Source organism: Schistocerca nitens, chromosome 5, assembly GCF_023898315.1.
Source record: "Schistocerca nitens isolate TAMUIC-IGC-003100 chromosome 5, iqSchNite1.1, whole genome shotgun sequence".
NCBI classification, from domain to species: Eukaryota; Metazoa; Arthropoda; class Insecta; order Orthoptera; family Acrididae; genus Schistocerca; species Schistocerca nitens.
Window position 1 is genome coordinate 613,358,764 of NC_064618.1, and position 20,472 is coordinate 613,379,235.

A 20,472-nucleotide genomic window follows, 5' to 3' on the forward strand; every position below is an offset into this window, starting at 1 on the left:
GAATTAAAACCTGACATACGATTTTCCTTCTGTTCGTCACTCAGACATCTGGGAACAAAGTTTGCACTCACACGTCTCATTTGAAAATCATCTGTTAAGATGCTATGTACTGAACCGTAAGCTCTCGAATAGTTATTCACCTGTTTCAACAAACAATTTTTGCCACCTTTTGCTCGTTTTCTTTTGTTTTGAAGGCTAATGGACGGCGCGAACGTTGCTAGTCTCCCAGCGACTCCTTTACCCTGTTAAATCGGTCATACCACTTACAAATAGTCTTCAGACTTACGGCATTATCGCCATAGACAAATGTTAAAATTTCATGAGTTTATTTGTCAATTTTTTGCAACCTGAAATAACTTAACGTTCACGCGTTGTTTTAAGTTCGTGATGTGCGGCAGACACGATAAAGGCAACCTTACTCTAGCGTCCGCGGTCCCTGACTGACAAGTCAGAACGTGTTGCAGCCTGACGCTACTTATCTGAACGGATGAGGCTATCGGACGAATTACATCAAATGGTTGCAGCGTCATCTGCTGCTGCTAAAAAAATTCATTCACCGTATTCTTGACAGCACCGTCTATGTACGTATTGTCAGTGACGGTGTAGTCCTCGCTGTAACCCCAAGGTCAATTTTTGTTAATGAAACTTGTAGATATCTTATCTTATGGACCCCAGTGTAGGGTTATCTACGATCCTCTTTCTCGCAAATCCCTACCTCTACAGATGTATCAATACTCCGCAAGCCATCTTAATAGGTGTGTCCGGAGGGGAGGGGGGTGGGGTGTCACTTTCCGTCCCTCCTTTTCTGCTCCATTCGCGAATGGTCCCGTGGGAAGAACGACCGTCTATAAATTTCTGTATGAGCTGTAATTTGCCTTATTATTCTGGTCGTTGTAATTTCGCGAGACACATGTGTGGCGGGAAGTGATATATTGCTCGACTCTTCTTCGAACGTTCTCTTTCGAAATTTCACAATAATACTTTCCACGATGCACAAAATTTGCTGAGCATCTCTGTAATGGTTTAGAGCCGACTAAGCGATCCCGAGACACGTTCCGCTCTTCGCTCAACTTTCCCTTTCGTGGCTAAATTACCTTTCCTTAAGATTCCTTCAATGAATTCCAGCCTGGCATCTGATTTTCCTAAAATTTGTTTTGTGTGGTCATTCCAGTTTAATCTTGGTCATTTTGTGCTTCACAGTTGATTTATGTTCACGCTGTATTTAGGTCACACTTGTGACGTAATAAACGTGGGTAAATACAGTTGTGGTCGTTCACTTAAGGTATTTTGTGATTGTTACTGCTTCCAGTGATTTTTCAACGGTAGAGTAAACTAACACTAATGGACCCCTTCGGCTGTTTACGCGCATTAAACTCGCCAACACGCCGAGTGCTGAGCAGAGATACATCACGTCACGCGCCGGTGGAGATGCGGAGGGCAGCGGACGATGTCGGCGCGGGTCGACCTCCGCGGCTGCCAGGTGGTCCCACGCAACAAGTTGCCGCCAGCGCTGGCGCGGCGCCACGGCGCGGGTAAACACGGCGCCCAGGGCTGCCAACAGCGGCGGCGTCGGCGACCACTTGCCGCAATCCGGGCCGAGGCTGGCGCCCAGTGGCCAAACAATGGAGCTGTCACGGCGGCGGCTATAATTACCGCCGAAGGCCCGTGGACAGTACCGTACTTTCCTGCTCCCTATTAAGCCTGTTTTGTGCGATTGGGAACCCAAAGGTCAGCCCGTGCCGGCCGCGGTGCTCTCGCGGTTCTAGGCGCGCAGTCCGGAACCACGCGACCGCTACGGTCGCAGGTTCGAATCCTGCCTCGGGCATGGATGTGTGTGATGTCCTTAGGTTAGTTAGGTGTAAGTAGTTCTAAGTTCTAGGGGACTTATGACCACAGCAGTTGAGTCCCATAGTGCTCAGAGCCATTTGAACCATTTGGTCAGCCCGTTCGTTCCTCCCTACGAAATCAAGTCCAAAGGCCGTGACGAGCAGTAACGTAATGCAATGTTTAGTACTCAGGATATGAGCTTAGGGGAGCAGAGGCAGGAACCCTGCAACGCGGCTCATGGTAAGGTCCAAGTGGCCTAGTGGAGATGGTTTGCCGTTGGATTCCTCCAACCAGATACGAATTGTTATGTGTGTATCCGTGTCGTGTGCACGACTATGATGAGTGTTTTGGACAGTGCAGTAATGCGCTTGTTCGGATCATCGAAGTTAAGCCTGTCGAGCTTGGCTAAAACCCATGTGATTGACCGTCCGAGGGTGCTGACCGCTGTTGGCAAGTGAGGTGCATTCAGCCCTTGTTAGGCCAACTGAGGAGGTACTTGACTGACAAGGAGCGACTCCGATTACGAAAACCGACAACGGGGAGGAGAGTGGTATGCTGATCATATGCATCTCCGTATCCGCATCCAGCGCAGTGACGATTATGTGATGAAGATGACACCGCAGTCGGTCGGTATCATTGGGCCTTCCGACGCCTGTTCGGCCGGAAAGAGAGAGAGAGAGAGAGAGAGAGAGAGAGAGAGAGAGAGAGAGAGATAGATCGATAGATAGAGAGGGAGAGAGAGATATTATGGATGAAAAGAAGGGAGAGCCTACTGCTCGCGAGTAGCATCAAGGAGCCCCCGAGCTAAAAGTCCCCATCCGACGTACGGATCACCGTAAACAGTGCCTCATGTCCTCACTTCATGAGACACTGCGCAGAGATCCGAAACAGAGTCTAGGACTTCGGCGCAAAGAATATGATCAGGAACTTTGCGTCACAACCTCTCTTCCACTTCCCTGCCAAATACTGACAGCGAAAATTTGAGCCATCTCCAGGATTGGAACAGACTTGCCTCCGAGTCGAGCGCCACGGTACTATCGTCAATTGGCGGCCTCGGCTCCGGAGGCTGGCAATAAGCGTAATTCTGTATACCAGAATTCTACAAAATACGTTCTAAATGTTAGGTTAAATACAAAGTCTGTTAACGACGCGATTATTAGAGTAGATTCACCAAGTAGCTGCTTATAATAACTAATTTTTATTCACGACAGACTGTTTCGGCTTTATCGCCGTTTTGAAGTACGTCTGGACTGATGTGACGTCCGTATCACGTCGTAAGTGGACTGTCTTACAACTGTCACTGTTTTAATAAGATGGTAAATGATGTGAATATTTTCAACATGTTGAAAATAAAATGTTAATTACGATGTGACAGTAGTTTAACAGTTCCACTCTTACGACGTAATGTCACATCCGTCTAGACGTACTTGAAAATGGCGACAAAATCGAAACAGTCTGTCGTGAATAAAGATTACATATTAAAAGTGCATCTACTCTAATAATCGGGCTCTAATAATTATGTCGTTATCAGACAGATACTATGCTGATGTCCCTAAAGAAGAAAAATTAAATACAATGCTTTCTTACAATATTCATTACACCAATTTCTCTAGTTCTCAGTTTTGGAGAACTTGGCAGAAGGAAACTAACGGTGAAGCTGTCAGGGGCAGTAGGAAAGATGGTGTTTTTTTAGATACAACAAGCACTTATTTTTCGACCTAGGCCTATTTAGGGCAATTCACTTTCCCAGTATTTTTCCAGTGAGATCATTCCATTACTGAAGAGAGATTTTACAAGTCCTGTCGAAATACTGATCTATATCGTGATCAGAATCTCTTCTTCGGCACGAAACAAATTCCAGCCAGAAAATTATTCGGGAATTCATTAAGCTCAGCTACACTAAACCTGATTGACAGCGTATTCACACTGTTGAACCACTTTTGTGAACAAGTTCATTATCCTTACGAAAGAGGATTTTCTTCTTTTGGAAATCAGACCTCCTATCTCATACTTTTTCATCCACCTGAATTTCGTAAGTTACGTTTCCTCATTGATCTGGCAGTATCTGTAGAAATATTTCTAAGAGACCGTGGACATTGCAACATCGCTTTAATCTTCCTCTCTAATTGGCTGGGTGCAGTTATTTATAGCTTGTAGAGTTCTCCTTACCTGATTGCGGGAATATATGAAATTCCCTGCCAGTACGGTAAAAGTTACACAGAAAAATCCACATGCACTATACAAGAACAGTGCATCGTACACCCTCCAACAACAGCCTATAAAACTGCGTTGGTTGAACGTTGTGCATTTCCACTGATATTACATGGATGACAAAAATGTTAAATTATTCGACACAGTCTTAGCCTTTTGCGATTATGTAGTTAACGAGGAAGCGCAAGTGGACTGACGAACCGTTCAACTGAGGCAAAAATAGGCAAATTGAAAATTCACTGAAACTTCTTATTTCACGCCGTAAAAAGGAATATTTTTCTGAATCTTCACTGCCTAACATTCCGACTGTCGTGAAACATTTAATGTCTAACTACCTTCTGATTCACAATGGCTTTGAATTTATTTGCAATCACGTGATTCTCGGATATCATTGTGTATATAGACACACTTGGAAACCCGTTCGTATCAATTCCAATCACACTTCCAATCAATAGCGACGCAGCTACACTGGACAATTAGCGCGAGTCGTCGACTATACACTGTGCTCATATACACTCCTGGAAATTGAAATAAGAACACCGTGAATTCATTGTCCCAGGAAGGGGAAACTTTATTGACACATTCCTGGGGTCAGATACATCACATGATCACACTGACAGAACCACAGGCACATAGACACAGGCAACAGAGCATGCACAATGTCGGCACTAGTACAGTGTATATCCACCTTTCGCAGCAATGCAGGCTGCTATTCTCCCATGGAGACGATCGTAGAGATGCTGGATGTAGTCCTGTGGAACGGCTTGCCATGCCATTTCCACCTGGCGCCACAGTTGGACCAGCGTTCGTGCTGGACGTGCAGACCGCGTGAGACGACGCTTCATCCAGTCCCAAACATGCTCAATGGGGGACAGATCCGGAGATCTTGCTGGCCAGGGTAGTTGACTTACACCTTCTAGAGCACGTTGGGTGGCACGGGATACATGCGGACGTGCATTGTCCTGTTGGAACAGCAAGTTCCCTTGCCGGTCTAGGAATGGTAGAACGATGGGTTCGATGACGGTTTGGATGTACCGTGCACTATTCAGTGTCCCCTCGACGATCACCAGTGGTGTACGGCCAGTGTAGGAGATCGCTCCCCACACCATGATGCCGGGTGTTGGCCCTGTGTGCCTCGGTCGTATGCAGTCCTGATTGTGGCGCTCACCTGCACGGCGCCAAACACACATACGACCATCATTGGCACCAAGGCAGAAGCGACTCTCATCGCTGAAGACGACACGTCTCCATTCGTCCCTCCATTCACGCCTGTCGCGACACCACTGGAGGCGGGCTGCACGATGTTGGGGCGTGAGCGGAAGACGGCCTAACGGTGTGCGGGACCGTAGCCCAGCTTCATGGAGACGGTTGCGAATGGTCCTCGCCGATACCCCAGGAGCAACAGTGTCCCTAATTTGCTGGGAAGTGGCGGTGCGGTCCCCTACGGCACTGCGTAGGATCCTACGGTCTTGGCGTGCATCCGTGCGTCGCTGCGGTCCGGTCCCAGGTCGACGGGCACGTGCACCTTCCGCCGACCACTGGCGACAACATCGATGTACTGTGGAGACCTCACGCCCCACGTGTTGAGCAATTCGGCGGTACGTCCACCCGGCCTCCCGCATGCCCACTATACGCCCTCGCTCAAAGTCCGTCAACTGCACATACGGTTCACGTCCACGCTGTCGCGGCATGCTACCAGTGTTAAGGACTGCGATGGAGCTCCGTATGCCACGGCAAACTGGCTGACACAGACGGCGGCGGTGCACAAATGCTGCGCAGCTAGCGCCATTCGACGGCCAACACCGCGGTTCCTGGTGTGTCCGCTGTGCCGTGCGTGTGATCATTGCTTGTACAGCCCTCTCGCAGTGTCCGGAGCACGTATGGTGGGTCTGACACACCGGTGTCAATGTGTTCTTTTTTCCATTTCCAGGAGTGTAAACGCATGCACTTGTACATACACTAGGATCTCGTATTCGTTGTCTAGAACGTGTTGTCCCAGAATTAAACTAAATATAGTTCCACCCAGTTTTGTATACATTATACTATCTGATCAAAAGTCTGCGGACGTTTTTAGCGGACATTACTGCAGGGTGTGTGCGTCCTTCGCCTTTATGACTTCTTAAACGCCACTGGCAACACTTTCAATGAGGTGCCTGAATGGTTTGTGGAGGAATGGGAACTCTTTCTTCTTCAAAAGCTGAAACCAAAGAAGATACTTTGGACGCTGGGGTCTGGAGTGAAGTCGACATCATAACTAATTCCAGAGGTGTTCCATTGTTTCATATCGATAATATGGACACCATTAATTTGAGGACTGTTATTGTTCACAAACAGTTGACTCAGAGATGCAGCTGTCGAGCTCATACAAGCAATCGTCGTCTCTGAACCGTTCCTCTGCTGTAAAAATTACACAGTGTCGTAAAATGTGTTCATATCCTTCTGCATTTAGCGTTTTTTTAATCGTAGTAAGGGAACTACGTGCTAAGCCGAGAATCATCACCATACCAAACACAGCCTCCTTCATACCTCAGTGTTGGCACTACACATGGTGGAAGGTAGCTTTCTTCAGCCTTTCACCAAACTCAAAAAATCCTTTCATCGGATAGCCGGGAGGCACAGCGTGATTCATCTCTCCAAATTGATCGTTCCGAGTTATTCTCTGTCCAGCGGCGTTTTTATTTACACTGCCTGACGCGTCATTTAAGACTGACTGCAGAAATGTGTCGCTTGTGAAGAGCTGTCCGACCATTGTACGCCATTGCATTTATTCCCTGCAGACAGTCATTGCGCTGGCTGGGCTGCTGGCACCATTCTGGAATTCACGAGTGATTTCTTCCGCTGATGTCGTGCGATATTTTACAACCACCCTTCGCAATCTTGACTCCGCTGTCTTATCAGTACATGGGGTCTGCCTTGTCTCCGTTTAGCTGAAGTTGTTCCATCTCGTTTCCACTTCACAAACACATCGCCAACGGCCGACTTGGGGAGATTTAGAAGGGTTGAAATGTCCCTGAAGGACACTGAGCTCTCCTGACACTTCGATTCTGATGTTACTGCTTCTCATCTGACAAAACAATACTCCACACCTTTTGCACATGCAGGTTCGCATTTCGTGACATCTGGCGGTCAGTTCCGAATTGAGGACGGTTGTTCCTATATTTGTGACCAGACTTTATTTAAGGAAGGTTCATAGAAGAAATATCGTTAGGTGAAGTGCTGATGTTAGTGACGCTTGTCCGAGAAATTATAGAATACTGTGTTCACCGGGCCGGCCGTTGTGGCCGAGCGTTTCTAGGCGCTTCAAACTGGAACCGCACGACTGATATTCTGGAAATTCAGAAGATGTATCAGAGGCGTCATGCTCCAGGTCTTTATAAATAGGAGCCAGAAACATGAGCGAAGGTGGATCCGACTAGTAAATTACTCTGTCAGTCGAGATGAGGGATGGAGGAATGGAGTGGCCAGCCAGCTTTACGTATATTAAGCTCCGGTCCGGCGGACGGCGTATGACGGACGCGGCCCGGATAGTGTATTTGCGCCCAACAGTGGCCTCTGCGAGGCGCCAGCCGCAGCCGCAGCCGTTATAAATGGCCGCTCTGTGTGCGAGATATTTCGGAGCGAGCGAGTCTGCCGGTCATTAGGGAGCCACGGCGGGCACACAGAATAGGGCTGGCGAGCAGGTGGCCGTGCGAGGTGGCGCATTTGCCAACTCAGGAATCGCCGCAGCAGTCGCCTATCAGCCACGATGTACCGTTAATTGTCTCCCATAGAGTAAACACTGGTTATACTAATTAGGAGTTGAGTTAGCGGCTTCTCCGCAGCAGCGGTTACCTCCAGCTTTCATCCTGGTGACAATGGACCGGTCTCCAACAAGTCGAAGTAATGGAAACCAAAGGGACCATCATACTCTCAATATTTACACTGAGGTGAGAAAAGTCATGGGATACCTCCGAATATCGTGTCGAACCTCGTTTCGCCCGACGTGATCTAGCAACTCGACGTAGCATGGACTAAACAAGTCGCTGGACGCCCCTTCAGAAATACTGAACCATGCTGGTTCTATAACCGTCCATAATCGCGAAAGTGCTACTGGTGCAGGATTTTGTGCACGAACTGACATCTCGATAATGTCCCATAAGTGACCTATGGGATTCATGCCCCCAAATCATTCGCTCGTGTTGTCCAGAATGTTCTTCAAACCAACCGCGAACAACCGTGACCCAATGACATTGCGCACTGTCATCCGTAAAAAAGATGTCCACGAATGCGTGCATATGGTTTCCAAGTAGCCCAACATAAACATTTCCAGTCAATGATCGGCTCATTTGGACTAGAGGATCCAGTTCATTCCATGTAAGCACAGCCCACACCATTACGGAGCCATCACCAGCTAGTACAGCGCCTTGTTGACAACCTGGGTCCATTGCTGCGGCATACTCGAACCCTACTATCGGCTCTTACCAACTGAAATCGGGACTCATCTGACCAGGCCACGGTTTTCCTCTTGTCTAGGGATCAACAAATAGGATCATCAGCCTAGGAGCGGCGCTGCAGGCGACGTCGTGCTGTTAGCAAAGGCACTCGCATCGGTCGTCTGCTGCCATAGCCCATTAACACCATATTTCGCCACCCTGTCCTAACGGGTATAATCTTCGTACGTCCCACTTTGATTTCTGCGGTCATTTCATGCAGTGTTGCTTGTCTGCTAGCACAGACAACTCTACGCAATCGCCGCTGCTCTCGGTCGTTAAGTCAAGGCCGTCGGCCACTGCATCGTCCGTAGTGAGAGGTAATGCCTGAAATGTAGTATTCTCGGCACACTCTTGACGCTGTGGATGTCCCAGAATTGAATTACGACACACCCCATTCAAAGTCTGTTAAGTCCCGTCGTGTGGCCATAATCAGGTCGGTAACCTATTCACATGAATCACTTGAACAGAAATGACTCCTCTGCCAATGCACTGCCCAATACTACCACCATCTGTGTACTTGAATATCGTGATCCCATAACTTTTGTCACCCCAGTGTATTGTGCAATGCTGAGTTTTGCGCAGTAATGTAGACCATCTGAGACAGGTATTGACGGCTGGCGTAACATAGTGAAGAATGCTGCAGAGCATAAAGAATAGTGATTCTCTTTCAATATCTTATACCATTTAAGGGTACAGTGTAAGGGTAGCCTGTAAGGGGACAGTTTCTGCCGAGACGGAGAGAAATTTAATTCGATCTGAAAGAATTTTCCAAAGAATTGAAGACAAAAGTTAAATGACGAAATATCAGGATGTGGGCTGAAAGATGTACTTGAAAGCACGTCGCAGTAGTTTGGAAAATGAAATTCCTGACTAATCAGGAAATTTGAGATACCGCATTGTACACAATAGCACAAGAAACTCGAGCTCATAGTGTCATGATACTAAACATGAATGTTTACATGTAGGAGGTCTTAGAATTGACAAATAGTATCAGGTCGGCTGTCTAGTGTGCATATGTCTTTTTTTTCTTGCACTAGTTGTCACAGCACAGATACAAGATTATGTAAAATTTCTATCAGTAATCGGTATATAATTGTTTCATTTCGTTGGTACCAGTTGGTACAGCAGTGGAGAAATACATACAAATCAGCACGTGTGCACTATAAATCGCGCAGTTCACTTGTTTAATTTGCAATTAATTGTTGTTGTGCTTTTCGAAACTTTGTTGCTGTAAATGAGATCCTGGTCTATTTAAATGTTCACTGGAAGTTTATCAGATTCATTTCAACTATTCTTCATAACTTCTGCTTTTGTTTTGCAAGGCAAGCAACTCAGTTAGAATGCAGGTGAGTTCTTCATCGTCGAGCGCCGATATGTTCGCTACGAAAGTAAAGTTCTAAATTATACTTCCCGCACTTAAAAACTGCGGAATATTGTGCGTTCTTGGCATCGCACTTACGAGCAATATATTGACATATTGCTGTGTCAATAATATTGAGTGTCACAGATAACCAATTAAAACTCAACACCGTGCATCAAAACTGATGGTGGCTAGACGAATCACAATCCAAGAAATGTAGTTGCATGTCATTTCAATTGACGCCACATTGGGCGACCCGCATGTCGATAATGATGAAATGATGATGACAACAACACCCACTACCAGAGCGGAGAAAATCTCCGATCCTGCCGGTATCGAACCCAAGCTCGCTGTATGGCAGTTAGACGCACTTACCACTCGACTAAGGAGGCAGATTCTTGAAATGGAGTGACTTGCCCAGAGCACCGACGTAATCCAACGTGACACCGTGCGCTAGCACACATAAACTGACTGCCACAGTTTTCGTATCCCAGGCGGCCTGAATGAAAAGAGCTTGCCCCAGTTAGTGGGAGAGATAAATATTGATAGGCCATTGGGATCTCATGTTATTATTATACCCACTATTTAGGCATGGAAAGTCATGGACTACGACACTACTTGCGGGAAGCCATTGATTTGAATGCATACTGGGGGAAGGTGATAGAAATCGCAACATAAATAAAAGATTTAGAAAGTACCGCAAAGAGATCTATTCCGAAATTAGCACAGAACAACGTACTCTAAACTGAGGACAGCCGTAGCTGACATAGACACATTTACAGAATGACTTCATCTTTAGTGAGAACGCTTCGGAGTCAGAAACGTAAATCATGAGAATCAAGTTTCGGAAACAAAAGAGTGGTGGCAGAATTCGGCGAACCTTACCTCATGGCTAGCGCTGCAGCTCTCCGTAATATCGCGAAATACTCGCGATCGCTAAACAACCGAAACGGCAAGCGAGTCCCAGCATCGTTATTAGAATGTTCCCGAAACAACGAACCGTTCATCTTTACCGTCGCCCGGCGGAGTGTACCTGTGGACATGAGATAGTCGTGGGCGAGGCGACAGCTAGTGGGTCTTCCAAGAAGACGTTCCAGAATAGGTGGAGCGGCGACACTCATGGCTTTTATTACTTGGTCAGTACCTCACACCAGAATGTCTACGGCTGTAAAAAGTAGTTCCGGTGCCAGCTTGATGGATGGTCAAGCGTCTATCTGTCGCCTGCTGGGCCGTAGATGTGGCGCCTTAATGACCTTCAGAGTAGTCACCAGCATTGTGTACAACTCGTTGCCAGCGATGTTAGTCGTAGGATACTCTTAGCAGTGCCAGTTGTGTTGACAGTTCGAGCGGCGCGATCTATCGCCCAACGAATTTGTAGCAGTTCTGAAGCGAATGCCGTGAAGTGTTTACTTCAGTTTAGAAATCGACTTGAGCTCATTAGAGCTTAAGTTAGGGGAGTGCAGTAGGTGGTATAGCACTTAGCAGTCCCATCAGTCGAACAAATCAGTAACAGCTTGCACTGTACGTGCTCGAGCATTGTCCTGCAAAATGGTGGTCAGGTCCTGCAGAAAGTGTCATCACTTCTGTCTCTCTGCTGTTCATTTTTGGAACACAACCTACGATCAGCTTAGAGACAGAAGTGATGACACTTTCTGCAGGACCCGACCATCATTTTGCAGGACAATGCTCAAGCACGTACAGTGCAAGCTGTTACTGATTTGTTTGACTGATGGGACTGCTAAGTGCTATACCACCTACTGCACTCCCCTAACTTAAGTTCTCGTGAGCTCAAGCCGATTTCTAAACTGAAGGAAACACTTCACGGCATTCGCTTCAGAACTGCTACAAATTTGTTGGGTAATAGACCGCGCCGCTTGAACTGTCAACACAACTGGCACTGCTAAGAGTATCCTACGACTTACATCGCTGGCAACGGATTATACAGAATTCTGGTGACTACTTTGAAAGTCAGTAAGGATTTAAAACACGTATCTATTTTGTACGAGTTGTAAATAAATAGTTGCCACTGTTAAAGTTCCAACCCCCGTATATGGAATTATTATTACAAGGCTTTTTTTTCGTTTCAGTAGCTATTTAGATGGTTTAATTCGTGGATGAACCTTTAGATGCTTCGAAATGAAACTGATGTGCAAATGATGGGGAGAACAGCGGTTTTTTTTTCGTCAGAATGTCCCGAATCAGTCACCTGATTTCATATTCATGACTCATCCTCTGTTTCTGGCTAAAGGCGCCGCCCACGCTATCGCCACCACACGTGGCGTTCTTGGGAGGGTTCGTAACATGTGTGTTATGTTACAATGGCGGGATGAGTTAAAGCGTCCATCGTGCAACATAGCTACCTTCTCTTGTTTCGGCTCTTGAGTTAAAACGGGCTGCCATTCCTCCTCAGACCAAACAGACACCTCCCTGAAAGTGTCCCCAGCAGAATCCAGGCCCTCATAATGGCGAAGTGCGGACACTGCACATACCAACGTTTACAGAAACTTTTCATCGGGTAAATGAAATGATCGTGTGGCACTATTGGCCGCAGTGCCCCATCCGGGGAAGTTCGTCCGCCCGGTTGCAAGTCTTATTTCAGGCGACGCCACATTGGGCGACTTGCGTGTTGGTGACGAAGATGACAGGATGATGAGGACAACCAACATCCAGTTCACAAGCGGAGACAAATCTCCAGCTCAACTGGGAATCTAACCCGGGCACGTTGCACGGTATTGATACACGTTACTACTCAACTAAGCAGGCTCACTTTTCATCAGGTATTGTGTTGGTACATATAACATTAGATAAGATGATTAGTGGATACCAATTCTCTTGAGGACATAGGAATAACTGAAATTAAATCACGGATGACGTTAGACTGGTCAGAAAAGACGAACAGTTTTGCCATATCTTAATTCTGACACATGCTACTGTACCAATGTAACCAATTATAGCTTCTGAATAATATATGAATATAAGCCTCCTTGGCAAGTGAAAGTGACTCGTGGTCTTAATCTTCCCACAAGTTTCATTGCGGCTCACAACGAAAGTTCAAAATGTGGAATAGGAGCAGGCGGCTGATGCAATTGTATCCAGAATACAGGTACCGGTCAGGTATATCTGGAAGAGGAATGAAAAACTGCTGTAATACTTCATCACCAGACACCAGAATAAGAGGAGACATTTAAGCTGCAGCCTGCACGTGAGATTTTCCCAAAAGCCAAGAGATTTTCTGACGAGACGCTAAACAAGCGCATAGTACTTGCGGTATATGTAGCCCAACGGTTTAAGAAGTAGCTGTAACATTTTCTTTGAGTGTCACAGGAATTAGAGCATCGATGAATATTCTGAGGTGATAAGTCATGGGATACCTCCTAATATCGTGGAAGATCTCTTTTTGCTCAGCATAGTGCAGCAACTCCATGGGGCGTGGACTCAAGAAGTTCTTGAAAGTCTCCTGCAGAAGTATTGAACCATGCTGCCTCTATAGCCGTCCATAATTGCGAAAGTGTTGCCGGTGCAGGATTTTGTGCACCAACTGACCAGTTCATTATGTTCCTCAAATTTTCGACGGAATTCCTGTCCGGCGATCTGGGTGACCAAGCATTTTGCTCTAACAGGTCAGAATGTTCTTCTAACCAAACGTGAACATTATGGACCGATGACATGGTTCATTGTCATCTATAAAAATTCCATTGTTGTTTGAGAACACGAAGTCCGTGAATGGCTGCAAATGGTCTCCAAGTAGCCGAAGTATAGTTAATGGTCGGATAAGTTGGGCCACAGAACCTAGTCCATTCCATGTAAAAACAGCCCACACCATTACGGAGGCACTACCAGCTTGCACAGTGCCTTGTTGACAGTTCGGATCCATGGCTTCGTGAGGTCTACGCCACACTGCAACCCTACCATCAGCTCTTACAACTAAAATCTGGACTCTTCTGACTCAATCACGGTTTTCCAGTCGTCTAGGATCCAGCCGATATCGTCACGAGCCCAGGACAGGCACTGCAGGCGATGTCGTGCTGTTAGCAGAGACACTCGCGTCGGTCGTCTGCTGCCATGGCCCACAAACGGCAAATTGCGCCACACTGTCCTAAACGATACGGTAGTCGTACGTTCCACATTGATCTCTGCTGTCGTTTCACGCAGTGTTGCTTGTCTGCTAGCACAGACAATTCTACGCAAACACCAATGCTCTCGGTCGTTAGGTAAAGGTCGTCGACCACTGCTTTCTAATGCCTTAAGTTTGGTATTGTCAGCGCATTATTGACGTTGTGGATCTCTGAATATTGAATTCCCTAACAATTTCCGGAATGGGATGTCCTTTGCGTCTAGCTCCTAATACCATTCCGTTTTCACAGTCTGTTAGTTTCTGTCATGCGCCACAGTTACATAGGAAACCTTTCCACATGAATCACCTGAGTACAAATAACAGCGACGCCAATGCCCTCGCCATTTATACCTAATGTAGGCAATACTACCGCCATCTATATATGTGAATACAGCTGTCCCATGATTTTTGCCACCTCGGAGTACCGTAATTCCAGAAAGTTCTATGGTTGAATACTGACCTTATGAGCGTAGATACATCCACAAATAGGAAACAGTCCGTCGCCGCGTGGAAGGTATAAATCTCAGGAAACAGTAGTGTACAAGATACAGGGTGTTATAGTATACTATTCACAGCATCAAGTAGTTTTCCTCTTTCATGATGCTAATGCTTATTGAAAACGATCTGTTAGACTCATTTTTCATGTTATAGATCAAACCACCATTGCGAGTTACTTGTAGGGTGCAAAGACCACATAGCCAAAGCCTTCGTCTGCTAGGGCAGTGTTACCTTTGGTTACGTCGCATATCTGCAAGCAATACTTTTAACGCAGAGCCTTGTCAACCAATCAGGTCGTTAGATACCTGGGTTCGAGTTTGTCTGGCCAGCGTTCTCGTGTATCTGGACAAAGCACTCTTCCTATCTACCCCGGAGCCGGAGAGACGCTGTTTACATCGTGCTACACGCTGACGATGTTATAAATTTTAGTCTATTTGTCTTGTTATTGATTTGAGATGACCGTTTCTAAACGGCAGCATACAGGAATTTTCGTGAGAGCATTGCATTCTTGCGTTGCATTGATGTAATCCCATTATATACGATTTTTCAGATGCAGCTGTGTATCCATGTGTGCAGGGTTAGGTCTTCTTGGCCCGATCGGGCCTTTGTCTGAGTATAAATAGATAGATATTTGTCTTTTAGTAAGTCATCCTTGGATGTAGGTCGACTTTTACATTACTTTCTTAATTAGAAAACAGTGTTACGATGATTTGCGAGTGTATGATTTAATTTTCTGTTCTTCTTGAATATGTGCAGCACTGTAGTGAGCTGATGCCACCCAAGAATGACTAGTTATTTGTGCTGGCCATTAGCTGTTAAGCAGGAGCAATGTCGCACCTATTTATTAGGCAAGTACATAAATCTGCAGCGACAATGTTATTGTTTTGCCTCAGACCTTGCACAAGGCATGTTATAGTAGATCACAAGAACACTTCTGTAGTAAACTGTACGTCCACTTCCACTGAGTCGATAGGCGTTCATGAAACTTGTTACATTGTAAGCACCTCAGACTCAAAAACCAAGTGCGCGTTAATAGGCCACGACAGTTTCTTAGTAATGTGAGTGCTCGTTACCATGCGTTGATATCTGGTAGTCGTATCGTTTCATTCCCTTCCCCGTCTCATTACGCGTGAAGTGATAACCAAATTATTCAGTCGGTCGATGTACGGCTGCAGTTATATTTCTCATTGCTCTGAGGCTGTAGGGACGTTACGTCGATAGACAGTGATCTTGCCCCTACGTAACAGCTACACGCACAGCAGCAGTTGCAAGCAGGAAGCGGCACGGACTCCTTAGGCGCAACCTACGTTCCCCTCAACACCCATCGCTATGTGCAAGGCAAGTGTCCTGGAAAGGAACCAGTATGATGGACCGTTATAAAGTTCTAGTTGTCACCTCGAAAATAGCAAACTAGAATCGTGGAATTAAGGTAATGCTGTCAGTCGTTCTCTACACATTCACCCATCAACGCAGCACTATTTCCCCACGACGGCTAACTCAGCCGAGACCTAGGTTGTAGAAGTCTGCATTTTGACTGTCCAGGAAGTTTTCCACGTCTAAAATCAACGCATAGTGACTCGATGGTTTCTTCACTCGAGGACGGATGAAGAAGTCTCTGGTTGCCATGCAAGGAGAATACGGGAGCGAGGCAAAATTTGATCCCCAAAAAAGTTGCATGTCTGTCTAAGTCTTGAGGGGAAGCATGTGGAGCGTCGTCGTGAAAAAAAAAGAAAAAAAAACAACGTTGGAAAACTTTCTGCAACACTTTCTCTTAACATATTTTCGTAAAGTTGTCAAGAAATTTCGCTAGTGTTTTTGTGGCGATTTGCGTAAAGGAGATGTGACAAGAAATAAGACTTTAAACATTCATCCGCTTGTTTCGGCTACAGTCCGGCACCAGGAAACATTCCAAGCCGTCACATTAACATATTATCGTCTCTGCGTCATCGTTTTTGTGGAGGGAGAGTACCAACGCTTATCGTTGCTTACAGGCTGCATTTTCGGTTTGCTATTCGTCCATCAACGAATACAGCAAATAACTGTCTAACATTTCCTTCATAAACTGCCGCACACAGTAAAATGTAAATACAGCATCAATATGAAAAAAATCCAAAAAGACGTTGCCATTCTTTTAATTTAAATTTCACAAGTGAAGTTGAGGAGTTGGTTCAAAATGGTTCAAATGGCTCTAAACACTATGGGACTTAACATCTGATGTCATCAGTCCCCTATACTTAGAACTTCTTAAACCTAACTAACCTAAGGACATCACACACATCCATGCCCGGAGCAGGATTCGAACCTGCGACCGTAGCACCAGTGCGGTTCCGGACTGAAGCGCCTGGAACCGTTCGGCCACAGTGACCAGCTGAGCAGTTCGTACGAGACTGGATTCATATTCTGTGTGATCTAGTTTCAAATATCTTTTCAGTCATCCAGGATTATCATTAAGTAGCCTCCATAATATACCCGAGAAAAATGCTGGACTGGTTCGTTTTAATGGACCACGAAAGATCTCGAACGTACGTTCAATCTCCAACGGGACGCGCTGATGTGTAGACGTTAAACTACAGGGGTTTGCTGAGAGTTAACAATATATGTGGTGAATTAATGTATTTAACATCAACAGGGCACACGTGTAACTGTATAGTGCAGATAAGAAACAGCTACCAGTAACTGCAAAATATAAAATTGCGATGTAAACTGCCAATACGGGAAGGTCAGTGCGTATAAATACCGGATGAGGAGGGAAGAACAGGTTGTTGATCTGTGGAAAGTGTTTAGCATGTAGCCCGTAAGCAGGAGCGTGTACTAGTCTTTGATGTTGTTAAGAGATAATGGTTAGGAACTGCGGAGTAGTGTGGAAGGGGGAGGGCTAATATGGTCTTAATCGGACGACAGAATGGTAATTGTTACGATTATAATTTGAAGAATGGGTAAATATTGGCACAGTTTAGTCGCATTGGGACGGAATATGGTGTGTGCGGTGGTTGTAAAAGAGGGGAGATACCGTATATTACCATAATTTTTTCAGTGGACGAAAACTGGAAAGACAGAGGAGCAAAATACTGTTCTTGTCATAAAAATCACGGAAAGTTCATTATATATTGAGATGTACGAGGAATTTCTGGAAAGGGCAAATTAGTTAATTGAACATGAAGATTCAGATTGAATGAGAGGCGATCTACATCGGCAAAAAGTGAAGAAGGACAATTGAACATTTTTGAATCTAATTTGTATTGGTTGTTTCAGTCTGCCGTGTGCTTTTTTATGCTGCTGCCGAGCTGCACTGTACCATAGGGACTACGCCAGCCATCGCGGAAGAAGGAACGAGTTAACCCATCCAGGGCCTCAGAACACAGTAGATGAAAACTGCCAGTTTTCAACCCACAGCCACGCAAACTACGAGTGGTGATCGATGCATCCCCACCAACATCGTACCTACTTCACACACCTCTTGTAAAACTGACTCTATGAAGTGATGAGATGAAATTTTCCATTCCCTGCCTCCCCCCCCCCGTTCTTCACCCCCCTCTCTGCTTGGTGTATTGCTGAGTTACATCAATGTCCTGTCAAATCGGTACTGAGAAAAAATTTGTGGTTTTGATACAATAATAAAGGCTAATATTTTCAGTTATTAATCCTTAAATCAATTCATTTGCAATGCGACCTGCTTTGCAAGTATTAATCCCTCTATCAGTTTAAATCCACTTAATTTTCGGTACCCAGCAGGGGACAGCCTCATTTCCAATTTATCAGTTAATTTCAGTTCATTGCATTTTGGCACCCAGTGTGGGGAGAATAACAACTCAGTTACACAGTTAATTTGTCTCATTACATTTTTGGTGCTAAGCATGGGTGACCTTATTTTCATATAAGTTTGCTTCACCGCACTGTGTGGATCGAAATTTTCTGCTGTGGAGCCGAAGTTCGCGTTTGGATGTCTGGAGGGCCAGATGGTGTTGAGGAATGTGGTGTGGGCGGTCAAGAATAGGTGGGTGGGAGAAGTGACAGATATGCTGGCTGTGTAAAGCAGAGCGAGGATAGGACGGAGACTGATGGTTATTGATTAATTGTACAGCTTAGATGTGTAACGGCAACGGTTCGAGACGTGAGTGCTGAACGTCATTGTCGGTATCAGTACAGTAAGCTGTGTCGAGTAGCCCACTGTGGACGGAAGGACGATCCTGTGGCTAACAGACGCCAGAACGGCAACGCCGTCGGAACACAAAATCGCAAAGTGGCGAGTGGCGGCATCGGCGGCTGGAGTTTCCTATTTCTGAGGATGTAGGAGCGCCCGCCGGCCGCTGTCCGGCAGGTGGCGCTGACGCACGGGCTAAAAGCGTCCGCCAGGCTGGCCACCTGTTCGCCGACAAGCAAACGAGCGGTGGTCGTGGCAGCCCTGGAGCGCGGCCAGCTGCTCGGTGCTCGGCCGCCCTTAATGCCGTATTTTCGAATCCCACGGGCTGGCGGCTTCCCAGGATGGAGGGAGAGAGCGATGGGCCGCACCGGCAACCACCGGCCCCATTTAGCGTGGCTGCTGCAAGACCAAGTCACGCCCTGGCAATGGCTAAACGGCACGAGGCCGCCTGCTCTTACGAGGACGTACTAGACTTGAAGGAAAAGTGGACCACCAGTTCCCTACGCTGGGTGAAAAGAACACAAACTACTTCTTCGGAAATAAACTATTCTTGAAGAGGGGTGCCGGCCAGGCTGGCCGAGCGGTTCTAGGCGCTACAGTCTGGAACCGCGTGACCACAACGGTCGCAGGTTCGAATCCTGCCTCGGGCATGGATGTGTGTTATGTCCTTAGGTTGGTTAGGTTTAAGTAGTTCTAAGTCTACGGGACTGATGACCTCAGAAGTTAAGTCCCATAGTGCTCAGAGCAATTTGATCCATTTTTTGAAGAGGGGTACTGATTTTTTTCCGCAACGTGTAGGACATGCACACAGTAGACATGCAGTATTTAATCTATAAATTAACGTGTACTGTAATTTCAGTGTTCGGTACTGGTATTAAGAGACGCAAAGTAACTTTCTGCTAATTTCACATAAGTATATGACCTACACTGGTTGCTGCACATGCCCTAATTGGTGCACGGAAAAATATCCATTGAGTGAATACGACGACTTGCAAATATTACGGTCGAGGAACTGGGTACATTTAGTCGTATTCTAGCTACAGCAACCGGCTATTTATGACTGTATGACCCTCTCGCCAGAATAATACCTTCGCACATGGGAGCACACAGACATAATATACTTTTTACATTGTATACGGGCATGGATTCGTAACTAAATCAACTGCCAGTGCCGTTCAAATGGAGGACCGTTATCAACAAAAACGTCCAAAAATTCTCCATACTATAACCAACTGTGTCATCCTGTCGCCTCTGTGAACATAGCGACAACTTCCAGGTTCTTCCCTTTCCACCACATCAGTCAACAGAAATTGTTTGTTTTTGGATCTTGCCGCGGAGAATATCTACATTACTTGTAGCTCCTGTGTTTGAAGAGAATGAAATGGCAGATTATGTCTGCGTCATGATAGTTAATATCTTTTGCGATCATTAAGGTGTAGTGGAGAGTTCTCTATAGGCAATAAGTGAACCAGTTTTTCAACCCGTTAAATGCTAAGTTTACAACTAATAGTGCATGTGACATGGAAATAGAAAGACGTTTTGACGTAGTGGCTGGCTTTCAAGATGACATAACATTCGTCGTCGTTATCTTTATAGAGTTGGTCATTTGGTACGTTTTACGTATTTCAAAGAAATGTTTATAATGATACTTTACCGGGAACTGACGTTTTGATACCGTGACAGTGTGCAAAATATAGGGTGACTATTTCAAAGAAGAAGGGAACAACCAGCTACTACTGGTAATGCTATTTATTTACGTAAATGGCACCGTAACCGGTTCTGAACCGACAGGTTCATCTTCAGAGATCTGTTCCAATCAAGATTTACATAAGATTTTGGATCTTTATTC

The 20,472-nt window shown here is 45.9% G+C and overlaps 1 protein-coding gene across 1 annotated transcript in view; it reads right to left on the bottom strand.

Moving 5' to 3' along the window:
- Positions 1-20,472, bottom strand: part of LOC126260613 (proline-rich protein 36-like) — a 144,038-nt gene that overhangs the window by 48,102 nt on the left and 75,464 nt on the right. The window contains exons 4-5 of the mRNA XM_049957950.1: positions 18,681-19,022; positions 1,407-1,643 (exon numbers count right to left, since the gene is read on the bottom strand). Coding sequence (XP_049813907.1) covers positions 1,407-1,643; positions 18,681-19,022 — 579 coding nt within the window. The remainder of the gene's footprint in view (positions 1-1,406; positions 1,644-18,680; positions 19,023-20,472) is intronic.